The sequence below is a fragment of the Heliangelus exortis genome, chromosome 1 (genome assembly GCF_036169615.1).
Source record: "Heliangelus exortis chromosome 1, bHelExo1.hap1, whole genome shotgun sequence".
NCBI classification, from domain to species: Eukaryota; Metazoa; Chordata; class Aves; order Apodiformes; family Trochilidae; genus Heliangelus; species Heliangelus exortis.
Window position 1 is genome coordinate 20,764,930 of NC_092422.1, and position 16,081 is coordinate 20,781,010.

Consider the following 16,081-nt stretch of genomic DNA (forward strand, 5'->3'; position numbering starts at 1 on the left):
AATATGGGGTGTTGAGTCCACACTTCTAGATGAAAGAGAAAAGGTAGACATGAAACAGATCAATATTCTGGCTGCGAGTCATTTGTCATGGAGGACACCCACCAAGAACTTGGTCCTTAATACCAATGCTCCTCCAAAGATCCAGAGCAGTCATAATTGTAACTGAATGTCACAAAAAGTGGGCAGATTCCTACAGGGTTCCAGTGCACAGAAGTCCGAATTCACAGAAAGTTGAAATAATACCAGAAATGTCAAGATTTCACTGAAGACCCAGGCAGATCATAAGGAATTCATATAAGGTTCCCACTGTAAAACCACATTAATGAGTCGCAGTATCTTGTGTTTATTTCATTTTTTGAATGGCCTAGCAGCTGCCTGCTCTGTGTAGAGCTAGTGCATCTAGCTCTTCATTTTTCATAGAAAGCAATGAGTAAGTACTATACGAGAGGAAGTGGGATTCTTCAGCTTATACTTCTTTTTTGGGTTTGGTTTGGCATTTTTTTTTTTTTGGCAAAGTATAGTTCAACTCATTGCTTCTGCCAGAAATGACTGAGGACAGGATCATCACATTATTTTGCAAAGAAGAATGATCAAAATAGACATTAACATGCTCACTGCCAACAACACAAAACTGTGATGGAAGAAAAGCCACATAGTCCCTGGTCTCCCTCCTTTTTCTGCCCATGATATATGTGCTATACATTCACTTCTGCTTTGTGCCAAGGTGTGAAACTATTGTACCACTGAATGTGGTACACGAGCGTTCAGTATTCTACAAATATGCAACATTTCTTACCATAAACAATGACTGTGGTGTTAACAGCTTTGATTGATGGCCCACTCTTCACGTGGCAGGTGTACTGGCCCTTATCAATATCCCGTACTTTGTCGATAACAAGGATGCTGTAAAAAATATTGGCTTCTGTATTCTTCTGGTCAATGCGCTGCATTACAGAACCTCTCTTCCTTGACTATAGAAGCAACAATGAGGAAGAAAAAGCTTAATCAAACCAATTTTCATTATTAGCAATAGTTTTTATTTTACTCTACTGCCACCATACCTTAATAAAGACAAAACCCAAAACCAGATCCCTCTGTACAGCATGGACATGGAAAAGATGTCAAACACTTTCAGACAATAAAAAATATAAGCACCATTATACAGCAGTTCATTGCTATCTTTCCCAGTTATAACAGCATCCAAACTAGCTCATTCCATATAGTTCGAAGACTATTACTTCTTACGGATTGCCATTCCAACACACCCAGCTCCTCATTGCTCCTAGTTCAGCATTACTTGTAAAAAACCCCCAGAGCCACTGACACAGTTTGGTGCCTGGATTCAGTGTCCATGGGCAGCAGAAATATGGAAGAGGAGGACATTAACACAAGATGATTCTGTGATTCTGTGAAGAAAGGAAGAATTCTCGAAACGGTGCAGACGGAAGAGAGGCCAGATTTGGCAAGGGAAGAACAGGGTGGAACTGAAGATAATGGGAGTCTGAGGAGTTATTTCCTGTAGCTCCTCCTCAGCCTTTGGCCTTAAAGTTTATTTAACCCAGGACATTGCTGGTGTCTTATAAACACTCAGCACCCTTCTGTCACCATCCAAATAAAAACAAAGCAGAATTTCACAAGTGTGGTGCCCAGGTACAGCTTGGTAAGTCAGCAATGAGCAGTGTAATATATTTGGAGCATTTCTTGTTGCTAAGTTGTTTATTTCTGAGGTGAAAAAAAATTCTAGGGAAAATAGCTGCAGCATGCAAAAAATGACTGCCTTAGTCTTCCCTATATAATGAAATCATAATTTCACCTTGTGATTAGGCACAATGAGTGACATTATAAATTATCTTGACTTGAATCATCAGCATAAATCAAACTGACATGAAAGGAATGGGAATTGTAAACCTTAAAATAATGTCAAATTTCTTATCAGCTTTACATGGACTCCTTGGCAGTTGTTCTGCAAGTGACAAATGTTTATGAGGATGCTCTCAGTGTGGGGGGAGGAGAAGCACATTCAAGATCATTTCTATAGTTGTCAAAACAAGAGCTAAATCAAAATATCTTTGATAAACATGCTCAAGTCAGGTGCCTAACTGCCTGTCAGTCTTCAAAATGGATGTGTTGAGGACGACAACCTAGCTGAAAATTTTTAAACACGAGAGAGCCCCTGCCTGGCACTAGGTAATAAATTTCTACCATTAATCCAGGTCAAAGCTCCCAAGCTTGAAAGAATCCTAGCATTAATTTGTGATTATGCAATATTACCAGAGAACTTTGTGTAAACATGTTTACTCATTCAATTAAATACCAGAAACAAAAAAACCCAGAAACCTTTAAATACACGTCAGAAAGGGTCAAAACGATGGAATGTGAACCATGGCAAGCATTTTGAGGCAAAATTCCTTCTGAGATGCAAGATGCAGCATTAACTATGGGAACCCCCTGGCATCCTGATTTCAGGCACAGCACTCACCACTCCAGGGTAAGTCCACGTCATCTGCACTCTGGTGTTCCAGGCTGCCGTGACAGTGCAGTTGATTGCCAGGCTGTCTCCTTTCAGCAGCTTGACGAGACGAGGGGTACTTAACTGGACATCAAAAATTGTGTTGGCTGCACGTGATGAAGAGAAAACAAAGTGAATAATGCCACCAGGGCAGAGGGCCCTTTGAGAGATAGTGGAGAATGCTACTCACTTTCTCGGTGTGTCAGGTATTTTGTGCTGTACTTGTGGCCACCGACTGTTGTCTCACAGCTCAGGAGCCCTATGAATGCATAGGTTGCCTTTGGTATTCTGAAGCCTCTCATGCTGTCCCAGATTATTGTCCTGCCATCAGGAATTAGGGGTTCTCGTGGAATCTGGAAGTGTCAGACATGCATCGTAAAAACAATTCATCCTCGTGCCACTCTCTAATTAAAGCAGACTAGTAAAAAGGGATGGGGGGGAAAAAATCTCTCCTAAAAAATGCCAGTCAAAGTAGAAAGGGTGGCATTTAATTATGCTGATTTTTCAAGTCACATTTTCATCACAAAATAGAGGAAAAACCTAGGTGAAGAATGTGAATGTTTTATTTGTTTCCAAGATTTCATTCTATGGAACAGGATGTAATTTATGACACAATAGATTGACACTGTCATTAGCCTCAATACTTGGACTGCTATTCTCTCAGCTCTTGGCTGGCAGCTAAAATGTTCATCTTGGTGAACCTTTGCAATTAAGTATCCTGGTTTCACCACTGAGGCACAAATACTCATTTTTCAATAGAGGTGACAAATGGGCTTAATTTGCTGTCATTTCATAGCTTTGACAAATTCCTGACAGGATTCAATCTGATGCTTTTCACATTTATGTTGTCTAAAGGACTGGACTGTTTAAAAAAAAAAAAAAAATGTTAAGAGCATGAATGGCTGTTCCAAAACTGACAGGTGGCAGACTACAAGTCTCAGTCATTGCATACAACATGAAGTGCAAATTTAAAGCCATAAATCTTTCTTGGCCCTTTGTAAGGAGAACTGCTGATCATACTGAATGAGGACAGTCATATTGACCAGAGATGTTGAAAGGACACCTTGAAATGCTAAATACAGCTCATTTCCACAGAAAAAATACTCAGCACATTTTAAAATGTAGCATTTGTAAGTCCCTCAGAAGCTGAGGACCCAACAAGTAAGTAGTACAAAGCCATGAAGTGATTTTAAGTTTGAGACCTGAAATCTAATGCAGAATAAAATATTGCCATGTGAGAGCAAGTGTTCACTTTGTCAGGAGAACAAGTTACATCTTACACTAGGTTTGTGTTTGTTTTTGTTTAATTTTAAACCCAAATTTAATAAGTTGTCAAGAAAACATAGAAAACTATAACATAGACATTGAACCTCAGACAAGACCTCATTTTCACATCATATTTTTGCTGTTGTGCTTTATCAATGGAATAAATGTCACCATTTGGATAACACAGAGATCAGCCACAAGTACAAAGCCTGGATGAAAGTCTACTTTTATAAAGCCTGCTTTTCCAGTAAAAGTAACATCTTTTTAAAGATGTCATATAACACAGTTTGAGTGAATTAGTGCCCTAAGCAAAGACTTCTGGGTCAACTAAGCATCTTGCAGATCCATCACCTCTCACTCTGCACCCACTCTTGCTATGTCCCCTTTATGTCTTTCTTCCCCTTTTTTTGAGCAGAAGGCTTGTATGCTGGCCAGTCTCCTCCTTCCTACAGCCAAAGCCAGCCCAGGTGGCTGCTGGAGGCTGAAGGGATGTGTGGTTGCTCTCCAGAGCAACCCAGGGTGCTGCCTGCTCAGCGCACACTGAAAGCTGCCCTTGAGATCACCTCCACTCATCTCATGCCATTTTCTCTGATAAAAGTGCATGGTGAATCAAATGAACAATAATTACAGAATACAAAATGCTGTGGTAGAATTCCTTACCTTTACAACAGTTGATAAGATGCTATAATAAGCATGCAAATAACAGGGGAAGTGTGTGTTACACAGAGACACACAAGTAAAGCCCTTTACATTATAGCCTGCTGGCTACCATTCTACAGCACCTTGGACTCTAAGAGCTCTGTTATGATTCTTGTTCTAAACTAAGCAAATATTCAAGCTTTGGTTTAACTAGTTCATTGATATGCTTTCAAAGGCTTCAACTCTATCCTCTTCCTGCTTTGGTGGAAACTAAACTATTTCTGAGTGTGTCCTCTATAAGCATTATTATATAGCATGAAGAATGAGTCAAGTCAGAGGTTCAGAGCCTCCCTAGACCGACATTTCCCAGGGAATGTATTCACATCAGTTAACTGGATTACTCAATTTGATTAGCCTTACTCCAGGAATGAAAAATTATCCAAAACACCCAGGAACTGTCACAATCTTGGAAATAAAGTGCTCATAAATATGATTCTATTTTGCAACACCAGATATTGTCAGTTGTCTGTATATCCACAGACTCAGCTTCCCCAGAGGCAGATCTTTGCTTCCTCAGTTCACTCATCTGATGTTTTGCAAAGAAAGCTAGAGCTACATCTTTCAGGACATTTTTTGCAGCTTTGAGACTAAAAAGTTGCACACAAAACTACAAACTGACTTTTTTTAGTTTACTGTAGAGAGTATTTAAAAAAAATGAAGTTTTTTGACTAGCAAAAGACCACTATGACACACCCTGGCTAAGCTGGGAAAACAAAATACTGCATCAAGTCCCATTCAGACAGTGAAAATATCAAGATTTTGTCTCACAAGAGGACAAGGGCAGTGGCAGGATGCTCATCCTCTCTCCTTTCTTCATTTTCTCACCCAGCTCTCCTCACACTGCCAACCCACTGGTTCAGATTACTTGGTTCCCCTTCTCAGAGAATCAGACTTGATTTGTTCTGCCCTAAACCAGCTTCTAGGCCACCACCAAGACACATGGCATTATTGTCACAGGCATTATCCTGTACATGGATAGGACAGGACAGAGCATCCCAGAATCACACAATAAATGAGGTTGGATGGGGTCTCTGGAGGTGACCTGGTCCATTGCACACACCAAACAGAGCCACTGTGGCTCAGAGCCTTGTCAAAAAACTTGGCCATTGGTGATCACAGAGGGAAGTAGAAAATTTGTGAAGAAACAAAGTCGTGAAACAGTGAGATTTCCACTGAAGCAGGAGAGGGGAAATCCAGCTACAACAAAAGCTTACAGATGCATACCAGCAGATAGTCAGAAGCATTCAAAGAATCAGTTTGCTGTGATGGCTGCAGTAAACATGGAATTTACGTAAATCTCCATGTACTTATCTGTGTGAACCACGTCACTGCAGCTCCCAGAGCAGTCTTGGCCTTTTACTTTCTTTGCACTTAGTTTCAAACTTAGACTTCACTTTCTTTTGGTATAGACTGTGCCTCCTGTGCTCAGCACCAACTACTGAACCTTTTTGGTACCTGGTGGCATTAACACACTACTACCATAAGGTTTTGGGTATATACATATGGTCAAGAGTATATGGTCAAGCTGTAGTTCCCCACATCTCCAAACACAGATTATACTTGAAAGAACCAGTTGAGAGTATAATAAAAATGTACATTAGAGTTTTGAATCCTTGTCTTTTCTTTCATGCTTCCCCATCCCTCCATTTGGGAAGGATGAGTCAGTATTATTAAAAATTCACACTGTCCAAGGATGTGACTCTCAACATGCCTAGGTTTTCTTCCTCTTTTTATTTCTTATGCTGATGCTTCTTTACTTTTTTTCTTGTGATTGGCATTGTTGACTTCATGACAGAACCCGGAAGAAGAGTAAACAGAAAGATTAAACCATGCTACCAAAAGGTGATGCTTTCTCTGTTTAGCAAAATAAGAGCAAATGGCTTAACTGCAATAAGGTTTGTCTTATTTTAGGGATCTTGCATGAGGCTGCCAGAATCATATTGATTGACATGAGGGTTTCAGAGACTGTAGCTATCTGTCCATTAAGTATTAGATCAACACTATCAATTGACTTCACACCATGTGATGAGGAAGAGAAAGGGCCAGCAGCTGTTGCAGATACAGGTTATAACAGGATCTGAAGGCTGGGTTTGAAACAGGAACTAAAACCTCCATCTCCATTTCCTGTTTCTGGTTTTGTTAGATTCCTGATTTTTAAGATTCCTTCTATGTTGTATACAACTGCCATGCTTTAGAATCCAATTTGTACAGATGTTCAGCCTGGAAGATGGAGCAACACGATATCTCAAAAGGGTTCACTGAGGTAAAGAAGCCATTTTGGTGAAAAATATAATTTGTAGTCTTGAAGATAAACCATAAACTCTCCCCATGTTGGTCCACTAAGACTGGGAAGTAGCACTGCACAGGAACAAAATGCTGGAAGCAGTGCTCATGCAACTGGCCCAATGAGTCCTTTTAAGAAGAGACAGAATACCAAAAAATATTCCATATTTTGACTTCTTGGTGGTATAGAATGCAGAATCTAATGACCCTAATGCTGGGATTTTCTTTCCAGCTTCAGAGGACTGCCTTATGGGGACACTAACTCCTTCCTTTATTGTTAAAGGGATAACACAGCATAGCTTTTGCCAACTCTCCAGGAGTAGTTTACTTGCAGCTGTGAAATGCATTTAACACATCTCTTAATTGCCATGTGAGCAAACCTTGCTAGAATCTTCATACATGGATATCACAGATGATAAATAAAGTAAGATATGATGTAATGCATTGTAGCTTACATACTTCAGGAAATTCTGGGATTAATTAGGGAACACATTTATTTTTCCTGGAATGCAAAACATGTAAGCAACCAATCCTTTCTTTTGAGACTTGGCTCCACCTTCTCTTTCTCCTCTCCAGTATTACATCTGGTTTTCATGGTGTAAAAATATGTCTTACACCACAACCCCAAGCTAAAAGCAAGCCAATATGAAAAAAAGAAAGTAGATATGTCTCCATCTCCTCCAAATAAGGAGAAGAAATTATTTTTATATTGTTTAATAAGAGAAAAACCCAATAGGAATTTTTTCATTTAGGAATTTAATTTCCCGAGATTTCAGATGTGACAACACAGTTCCCAAATAAGTTCCCAGTTTATAACACCCACCCTAAAGAATGTCAAGCCTGTTTATTTTTTATTCTATAGCCACAGAATCTTGTGTGTCGTTCACCCCTGATGCACTTCTTGCAGGAGAACTCTGTGTGTGTGTGTGTGTGTACATATATATGGTAATATCCTAGGTCAGATTATTTTTTCTAAATTTTGCTTTCTTACATGTGATTTAACAGGTGGAAACCAGTAAAATCAGTACCTGTATTAACAAAGCAGCACTGGCACAGTATCAAACCTGTGACTGGTGTAAAAGCCTATAATCAAAGTGGAATCAAAGACTTGTATTGATCTAGATAATCATCTTACAATGGTATTGTTTTATTTATTTATTTGCATGGTATTCTATTAAAAGAAAAATTTATTTTCCTTGTAACAATTATGAACTTTCATGCCAATATGTACAGAGATCTTTTTATTTGGAAACAAAACATCAGTGACACCTCCACCTAATTTTTAAGTCAAACAAAGGAACTTAAAAAAAAAAAGCACTATTGTCTGTTGATACCATGTGCTTTACTACACATTTATAGGTCACTTAGCTTTCCACGTAAGTCTCAAGGAACCTAGGAAAGATGTAAGTTTCCCAAAATACATGAAAAATGTCTAGATTTTCTGAAACGGGCCCAACTGTCTCAAACTCTGCACAGGTTTCCCTACAAAGAGAAGCCATTCCTTGCCTGATAAGTACACTAATATGGAAAAGGAAGCAGCAAAGGCACTGGTAGGAGTGAGGTAGGGCAAAGGCTTGCAGAGATCCTTGAACAGCCTAAGCAAGTCTCCAGGGATTGCACTTTCTGCTGGTTTCAGAGGACTGAAAAGGAAAGGGGAGGAAGGGCAGGGGAAGAGGTGAGAGGAAATCTCTTGTCCTCACAAGCAATTCCTTCCCAGGCTTAAGAAACCTTTGTCAGTGAATAAAATGGTATGAAAAGTTTAAGTTTCTTCAGAAAATTACCATCCAGTGTAAGGGATTTGATTAAGCCCTTCTGTGAGATATGAAATGCAGCCTTCAGGGTTAAAATATTTCTAAAACACACTGACAGCCAGAAACCTTGTTTAAGAAATACTAAATTGTCAAAATATTTCAAAAGTGTTATAATAGTTTTAAACAAACAGACAAAAAGAATAATCCACAATAACAATTTCAGACCAGGTTTGGATTGAAGTACCTTTTGTAAAGTAACAGCAATGTTTGGTGCTGTGACTCTGCATGGAATGATCATTTCTCTTCCCAGAGTCATGTGTATAATTTTAGGTATGTCACTGTGCATCTCTACAAATGGATTGCTTGTATCTGCAAGAGAAGAAAAAGAAAAAGTTACTATCTCAAGTATCAAGACAGTGTATGGAAACTGTAATGGTGCATAAAGCCTTGAAAGAACAGACTAATCCTGTCCATAACAAAAGTTAGACAAAGTCCTCACTTTCTGCTTTCTTATATCTAAACAAGTTCAGAAAAACACTATTAAATATCTGGAAATTAATTTATCACTCAATTTCAGTAGCAGTACTTTGGTACCTTCTTTAAAATCCATGGCAAGTACATTTTCCCCATTACAGCACCATCTCCACTGATTAAGAGATGTGTTTCTTATTTCAGGGCATTTCTATTATATTATCACCAGGAGAAGTAATTATATAGGAAGCGAGCTGAAATTTACTTATCAGGAAACCCCTACACAGGACATGTTCTTACTGTCTGCAAGGAAACTAATGGGAAAAACTCATGTGAACTTCACCAGGAGAAAGAATCCACTGTGATCATCCAGCCATCCTCACAACTCTGAGACCACTGACTAGCAAGAGTTAATTAGTCTCCTCCTTCCCACTACCACAATACCTGTGTGTCTCTTTTGTAAGTGACAAGGTAAATGAAAATGCCAGGAAACATCCATTCCGTTCTACTCAGTAACTAAAGCTTGGCAGAGTAATTTACCGTCCCTGGAACAATCCCTTTAACAAAGGGCATTGTCATAAATAGCTTGTGCTGGGAACAGGGAACATTGCTGCTGCTATTGTTTGGGCCACTTAACAAAGAGGGGCTCAAGCCACAGGCTCTGGCTCCAAATCTTCTTTGCAGGTGTTCAGATCTGAAGGTTTGGTTTGACTTACAGGGCAGATAAGACTACTTCAAAACTCTCACAAGGTTGGGTTTTTAACTCTTAAAAAAAAGTCCAACATTAAAATCTTAATTCCGTGCTTATCTGCTTATCCAATGTTTTTTCAGGCAAATCCTGTTGTTTTCACTCAGTAAAAAAAAACTTACAAACAACCATGGAAATCTTCCTTGGAAACAAGTAAAGCTACCAAGAACTGGCCCTTTATAACACTTCACACAGTGATACCCTATTAAAATGTTCTAGTCCCAGACGAGTGACCTATGTTTACTCAAGAAGTTTTTCAAATGCATTACTTTTGCTTCTCTTGCAAATGTATGATCTGCACTTCCCAGTGTCATAAAACTGTTCAGACCTTAGGATTTTTCTTATTACATGCAATAATATTTTTGTTTGAGACATCAAACAGGAAGAGAAGCAAATTCTACTAGCAAATTCTAGGGGAGAGTCCTAAGGTAGAGTATCTCAGACATACCCCAGGATAAGGAAGAAGTTTTCCTGAAGAGATTAAACGAAACTGTTGAAAAAACTTTCATAAATGTAAGCCACGACGCTTTATTTAATAATAGGTATTAAATGTCCACTGAGATTGCAAAAGGAACTTATGAGTAATAGAGGATGCGTATATAATAAAAATGCCCTAAGGACTTGTTAGACTAACGTTTCCTCTGCAGTACGATTCAAGGAAAGACCAAGAATGAACCTGTTTGTAGCACGGTGAAAAGAACCTTTTTTGTTCCAGGGGCCGCAGCCACAGTAGAGGTCACCTGCCCCTTCACATCACCAGACAAACAGATTTACTACTCCCCAAGGACTCATTCATCTTTGTCACAAAATTAAGAGCTCCTGCCCAAAAGCAGCAAGCTTTGCAAAGTAGTTTCCTGTATCATAATCTCCAGATCATTACAAGTGTGAGGAAGAGCTGGTCTGGAGACTCCTGCTGCTGTCTGCAGACACAGTGTCACCACTGACTGATGCCAATATTGAGGCAGTGGGGGCTGTGCAGCTCCAATCTCACAGAATTCCTGCCTATCTGAAGACAAGGACAGGAAACAAGCACAAAACACTACGTTTGGCTTTTTTTTTTTTTTTTTGTGGGGGGGGTTGGTTGGTTGGTTGGTTGGCTTGGGTTTTTTCTTCCTCAATGGAAATGCACGTTGACTCCTGGAGAGGTCAACATAGTGCTCTATAAAAGCCAACTCAACACCCTGGGTAGTCTCTAAAGCACAGTCACTGCCTCTATAAAAGTCAACTCAACACCCTGGCTGCCCTGGGTTGTCTCGGAAGCACAGTCCCTGCCTTTCTCAGTAGGCTCCCTGCAGTGGTACATGGAGGCGTCTCTGTGCCCCCGCTATTCGCGTGCAGAGTTCCCATTGACATCACTGGGGACTTCCGCCATGGGCCGGAGGGCAATCGATGGCCCCAAGTGCTCCAAATGTTTTCCTGCTTTTGATTAAAAGAAATACGCATCAAGTTTCCTACCACAGTTTTGTTTCCATAATGAGTGTGGAGGCTTTTCCTGATTACCTTTGATTTTATTCTCTTTCTGCCTTAATGGCCATAAGGGGATACTCTAGGTGCCTCAAGACCAGAATATGGTGCAGCCCCCTCCAGCCTGGATCATGCAAAGCTGAACCCACAGCAGCACTGGGGCAGGTTATGTATTTTGTGCATTCCTTCTGTCCCCCAAATAATAGCATTCCTTGCTTACTTTTTCCTTTTTCCTTCCCATCACAGCCCTAGTTACTGACAGTGGCTCCTGCTACATTTCCTCCTGATTCCTTCCTGAGGAGAGGTAAATGCCATCCTTCCCTCAATAGCTGTCTGGAAGCATAGCTGGGATGTCCTAACCTCTGTCCTATGTTTTTTTGGGCCAGCTTCACTCACTTTTATGTTCAGAAAGGTCTAGACATAAAAGGAACATCATGGATTGACCTATCTTGAAGACCACATCCAAGTTACACATTCAGCTCCATCGAGATTTGGAATGGAAGTTCTGAGAGGGTTGACCTTTATAGTTTGAATTTTTGTTTGTTTTTTTGTTGTTGCTTCAGAGCTGCCTGCAAGGGTAGCCAAATGAAAGATGGACTCGAATATTCCCAGAATATTTCCATATGCTAAAGGTTACCTTATAATCAGTTTAGTGTATTTTTATATTGTGCCTGGAATTAATGACTGTGTGATGGTTTGCCTGTACTCCTCACAATATCTCTCCATTACAGTCAACATGAAACCACAAAAAGCATTCATGAAAACACAAAATCCATGAAGGTCACTTGCCATATTGTTAAAGAACATAAATAGCAGCTTTTTATTAAGCTGGCTGGCAGCCAGATACAAACTTGATAAGAGACTTAACACAAGCAATATTATGTCTGGTATCAGTAACCTGTCTAGGCTATTTATGGGATTTGCACAAACAACTAAATTAGCCAACATTGAAATGCCAAATCCAGAAAAGATGGAGAGGTTCTCTATTTCCACCAGATTCAGCTACTGTTATTGGGTTTGTTTTGTTTTTAATAGTCTGAGCTATGTATGTCAGAATACTTATCCATTTGTAAGAAAACTCTCTGCAGTCAAGTTTGAGCTCCTTGAAATCTCTGAATATTTTTGCCCTGAAAGTCTTTCAAAATACATACTTACACTTGATTCATCATTAAGATTATTTTCAAGCTAAAAGAGCCAAAACAGTTTCTGCACATTCACATAACACCCGTTTCTCTCATGCACATGAAGAGGATCGAAGTCTTTACTGAAGTACAGACATGCAAATTTCATTGAAGCTAATGGGTCAATTGCTACATTTCGTTTTCCATTGAAGGGATTCATCCTAACTTTGTCTCTCCCAGCTAAGTTAGTAGGGCTGCCCAGAAGTAATTTGAGGAGAACCTTGCACATCAAGAGTGGCTCTTCTCTCTCTTAGATATCTGAAATATAGACATTTCTTACAGAGCTAGGTGGCCAGATTGTTAGGGTGGTCACTGGAGGGAAAATAGAAATTCTGCCATGAGACTCATCAGACCTGTTTTAGACTTCTGTTTTACAATGAGATGAATCATGCCCTAGGAAAGGCACTATTCAACTTCCTCACATGTAGGTGTCTATGTTCCTTAAGAAAAAAAAAAATCGTGTTTTCTATGTCTGGAAGCACAACACATCTGCAAGAATGGTTTTCCCACTCTCACCTCTGCTGAGCCTCTAAAATAGTCCTCTTCAAACTCAAATGATTTCTAAACCTTGAAGGAAGACTTGGGATAAATATTAATAATCACAGAAGCCCAGAAAAAAATTAAAGTGGAGAGGAATACTTTATATCTGGAGCACATTCAGACACAAAACATTGCTAGCATAATTGTACAATGATTTTTTACAGGGCTTGTTTGTTTTCCTTTGGGGCTAGTTATAAAATGCTATCATCGAGGTAGGTCCATAACACACATAAACCACCATTAAAGCTCCTCAGGAATATTATTCTTACCCCAGTAGAGCAATTACGGTGTTAAAAAAGCAATCTCTAGAAAGGGTAGTGGACATTAGGAACACTTTTTCAGATGTATCCCTCCCTCATGGTGGTTCATCTTGGAAGTCTATTTCTTTTTCAGTAGGATCTACAGACCTTTGTTAGGAAGAAGGACCCTGGGGGGCTTGGTGCATAGCTCTTGATGCTGCCAAGGGACCCACACATGCTCTGCTCAACAGATTGTGCTGTGATGTGAAGTCCATGCAGTGACAAAAGCACAGCAATTAGAGGTGATTGACGTCAGCAAGTCCTAGAGGGCTCTGTTTTGCAACAGGAACCTCATTAGACACTCAAAATGTGTCCGCATACTTGATACAGCTGTTGCATAGCTTAATTTCAACTAGTTTCCTTTTCATAACAGAAGCACTATCACATTATTGACTCTGACAGGGTAAGCCAAAACCGTACTGCTCATACGTTAAAGTTGTGCCAAAAGCAAAGACAAAAAAGGCACAGCAGATGAAGAGTTTCCCAGGCCTGAGCAGGTTCTTCTGCCAGTGCATTATTTCTGAATAAGAAGAAGAAAAAAGAAAAAGAAGAACAACAGCTCCCTTTCTGTTAGGTTTCAGGTGTTTAGTCTTTCTACTTTTTTCACCTGCTGAATTATTTTGACTTTGATTTTTCTGATCTAAGATAACCCAGGGGAACTCTTTGATACCTTCCCTCTTCTGCAACATAGTACCTTTAGGGTTACTCAAGTCAATCCATTCAGGCTAAATCTTAAATCCACATTGGCTCTGGGGCTGGATCCAGCTCTCTGTCAACAAATGGACCTCTCAAGGAGATGCCATACACTCAGCACTTGCAGAATACAGCTCGAGAGTTTGAAAATGCACTCAAAACCCCACATGTTTTGGCACTTCAAAGGCTGAAATTTTGAACCGTTCACTAATGCTAGAGCCCTTCATTTTGGACTGTCCAACCCAAGAAACAAGTCGAGCTAAATATTCAGAACTAGTGGATATGTTTGACATTGTAGGCATTAGTGAGTACTCCCAGGACCTGTACCTTTAATTAAGCAGCTATGACTTGTCTCACCAGACTTAACTAATCTCAAAGCAAGACACCTATTCTAAACTTGTTCTCCAGATTCCATGTCAAGTCAATAATGAGAAACAAATACCAGAAGGTCCTTTTTTTCTCTGTTAAGTACAGAAAGAGAGTAGACAACTGATTCAGCCTAGAGGTCTGATTTTAAAACAGAATATTTTGATCAAAGTACCAGTACATCTCATTTTGCAAAGTATAAAGTCAGAAGACATGCACAGCAGGAGTGTGAGGAGAGACAAGGAGAGAGAGAACATTCAATAGGAAATGGGATAAGGCCCTTCAAAACAGCCTGCTAATAATTTGGTATTTCTGAAATGTCTTTATTCCACAATTATCTCTTTTCAAGCAGAAGATACCCCATGTCTTACTCCAATGTCTTCATGGAGTGTCCACTACAAAACTTTCCATTTTACTACTGGGCTGCATTTACCTAAGGAAAGAAAGATCAGAGCAGCTTTTGGTCCAAGAGAGGAGAGAAATTGGCCAAGAGGCTTTGCTTTATTTCCGATTTTTCCTATGGCTCGTGGTAGAAATCAGGCCATCAGTTTTCTTACAGCAAAGTCCAAGGCTGTTAAGAGAATTCATTTCCCTCGTTTGATGTCTCAATTCCTGAGCTGTGTGTGGTCAAGAGTTGCTGCAGCACATGCTACTCACTCACTACCTTGTGCAACTCAGTAGTGACCTCTCCAGCTGAAAGAAGGGTGATGTCAGGACTACCTCCTCAAATAAATGTCAGCAGCCCAGCCTGCCTGTTCCTGACCACCCAAACACAGGACTTCAGAAATGCCTCAAGTCATCCTGGGACACGTGGGTCTTACAGTCTCCTACTCATTGCATTGTATCTTATTTTTGTGTATAGAAGTTCATCTTCTGATGATAACATAGGGGTCATTGTTGTTGTTTATTGTTTTGTTTTTTTTTTAAATCCAGTTCATATTCAGTATCACTCTAATTACGGAAATGAATAAGATTTTTAAAACAATAAGTGATGACTTCCTGTACAAACAATATCAACTTTCCTGATCAGATTCTGGGTTTGTAAATAGCAACTATTTGTTCTCATCTGCAGCATGCTAAGACATGGGAAACAGGCACCTTAGTGATCCACATGGAGCTAATATGGGAAATGGACTGACACAATGTCCTGCCACAGGAAACAATACAAAACTAGGAGGGACCCAAATTTTACAAACATTTATTTCCTAAGCACCCACAAATGCATTGAAAATAAAAGTAAGCTCAATAAAGGTAGTCTTCACAGAGGATTTGGTTATCCCCAACTCACCTCTTCTTGAGGCAGATAATCAAATTTCATGCATGTTCAAAGAAACAATGGTTTATATCAAGAGATTTCTTTTCAACCTACTCAACGTTTCTTCCTGAAACTGTAAATATTTGGAGAACTAATATACCTCTCCCAACCTTAGGAGAGAGTGACACTTTCAACAGGCATTAAATGAGCAGTGTTGCAGCCTCCCTCATTATCAGTAGTCTGCCCTAACACTCATATGTGCTTACTAAGATGCAATGAAGAGTTCTGTATTGAAAAATTGGTTTTCAATCAAAAGGAATGTCAAATTCAGAAAATTAAGATAATAGAATCATAGAATTATAGCTGGTTAGGGGTTGGGAGGGACCTCTAAAGATCATTGAGTCCAACCCCCCTGCCAGAGCAGGGTGACCTACAGCAGGTCACACAGGAATGTGTTCAGGTGGGCTTTGAATGTCTCCAAAGAAGGGGACTCCACAACCTCCCTGGGCAGCCTGTGCCAGTGCTCTGTCACCCTCACGGTGAAAAAATTCTTCCT

General features: G+C 39.8%; 1 protein-coding gene across 3 annotated transcripts in view; it reads right to left on the bottom strand.

Moving 5' to 3' along the window:
* Positions 1–16,081, bottom strand: part of FLT1 (fms related receptor tyrosine kinase 1) — a 111,113-nt gene that overhangs the window by 76,259 nt on the left and 18,773 nt on the right. For all 3 annotated transcript variants that reach the window (XR_011724395.1, XM_071736570.1, XM_071736583.1), the window contains exons 4-7: positions 8,753–8,877; positions 2,700–2,862; positions 2,480–2,616; positions 797–971 (exon numbers count right to left, since the gene is read on the bottom strand). Coding sequence is in view for 2 of the 3 variants with exons in the window: in XM_071736570.1 (XP_071592671.1) it covers positions 797–971; positions 2,480–2,616; positions 2,700–2,862; positions 8,753–8,877 (600 nt within the window). In the remaining variant the exon portion in view is untranslated. The remainder of the gene's footprint in view (positions 1–796; positions 972–2,479; positions 2,617–2,699; positions 2,863–8,752; positions 8,878–16,081) is intronic.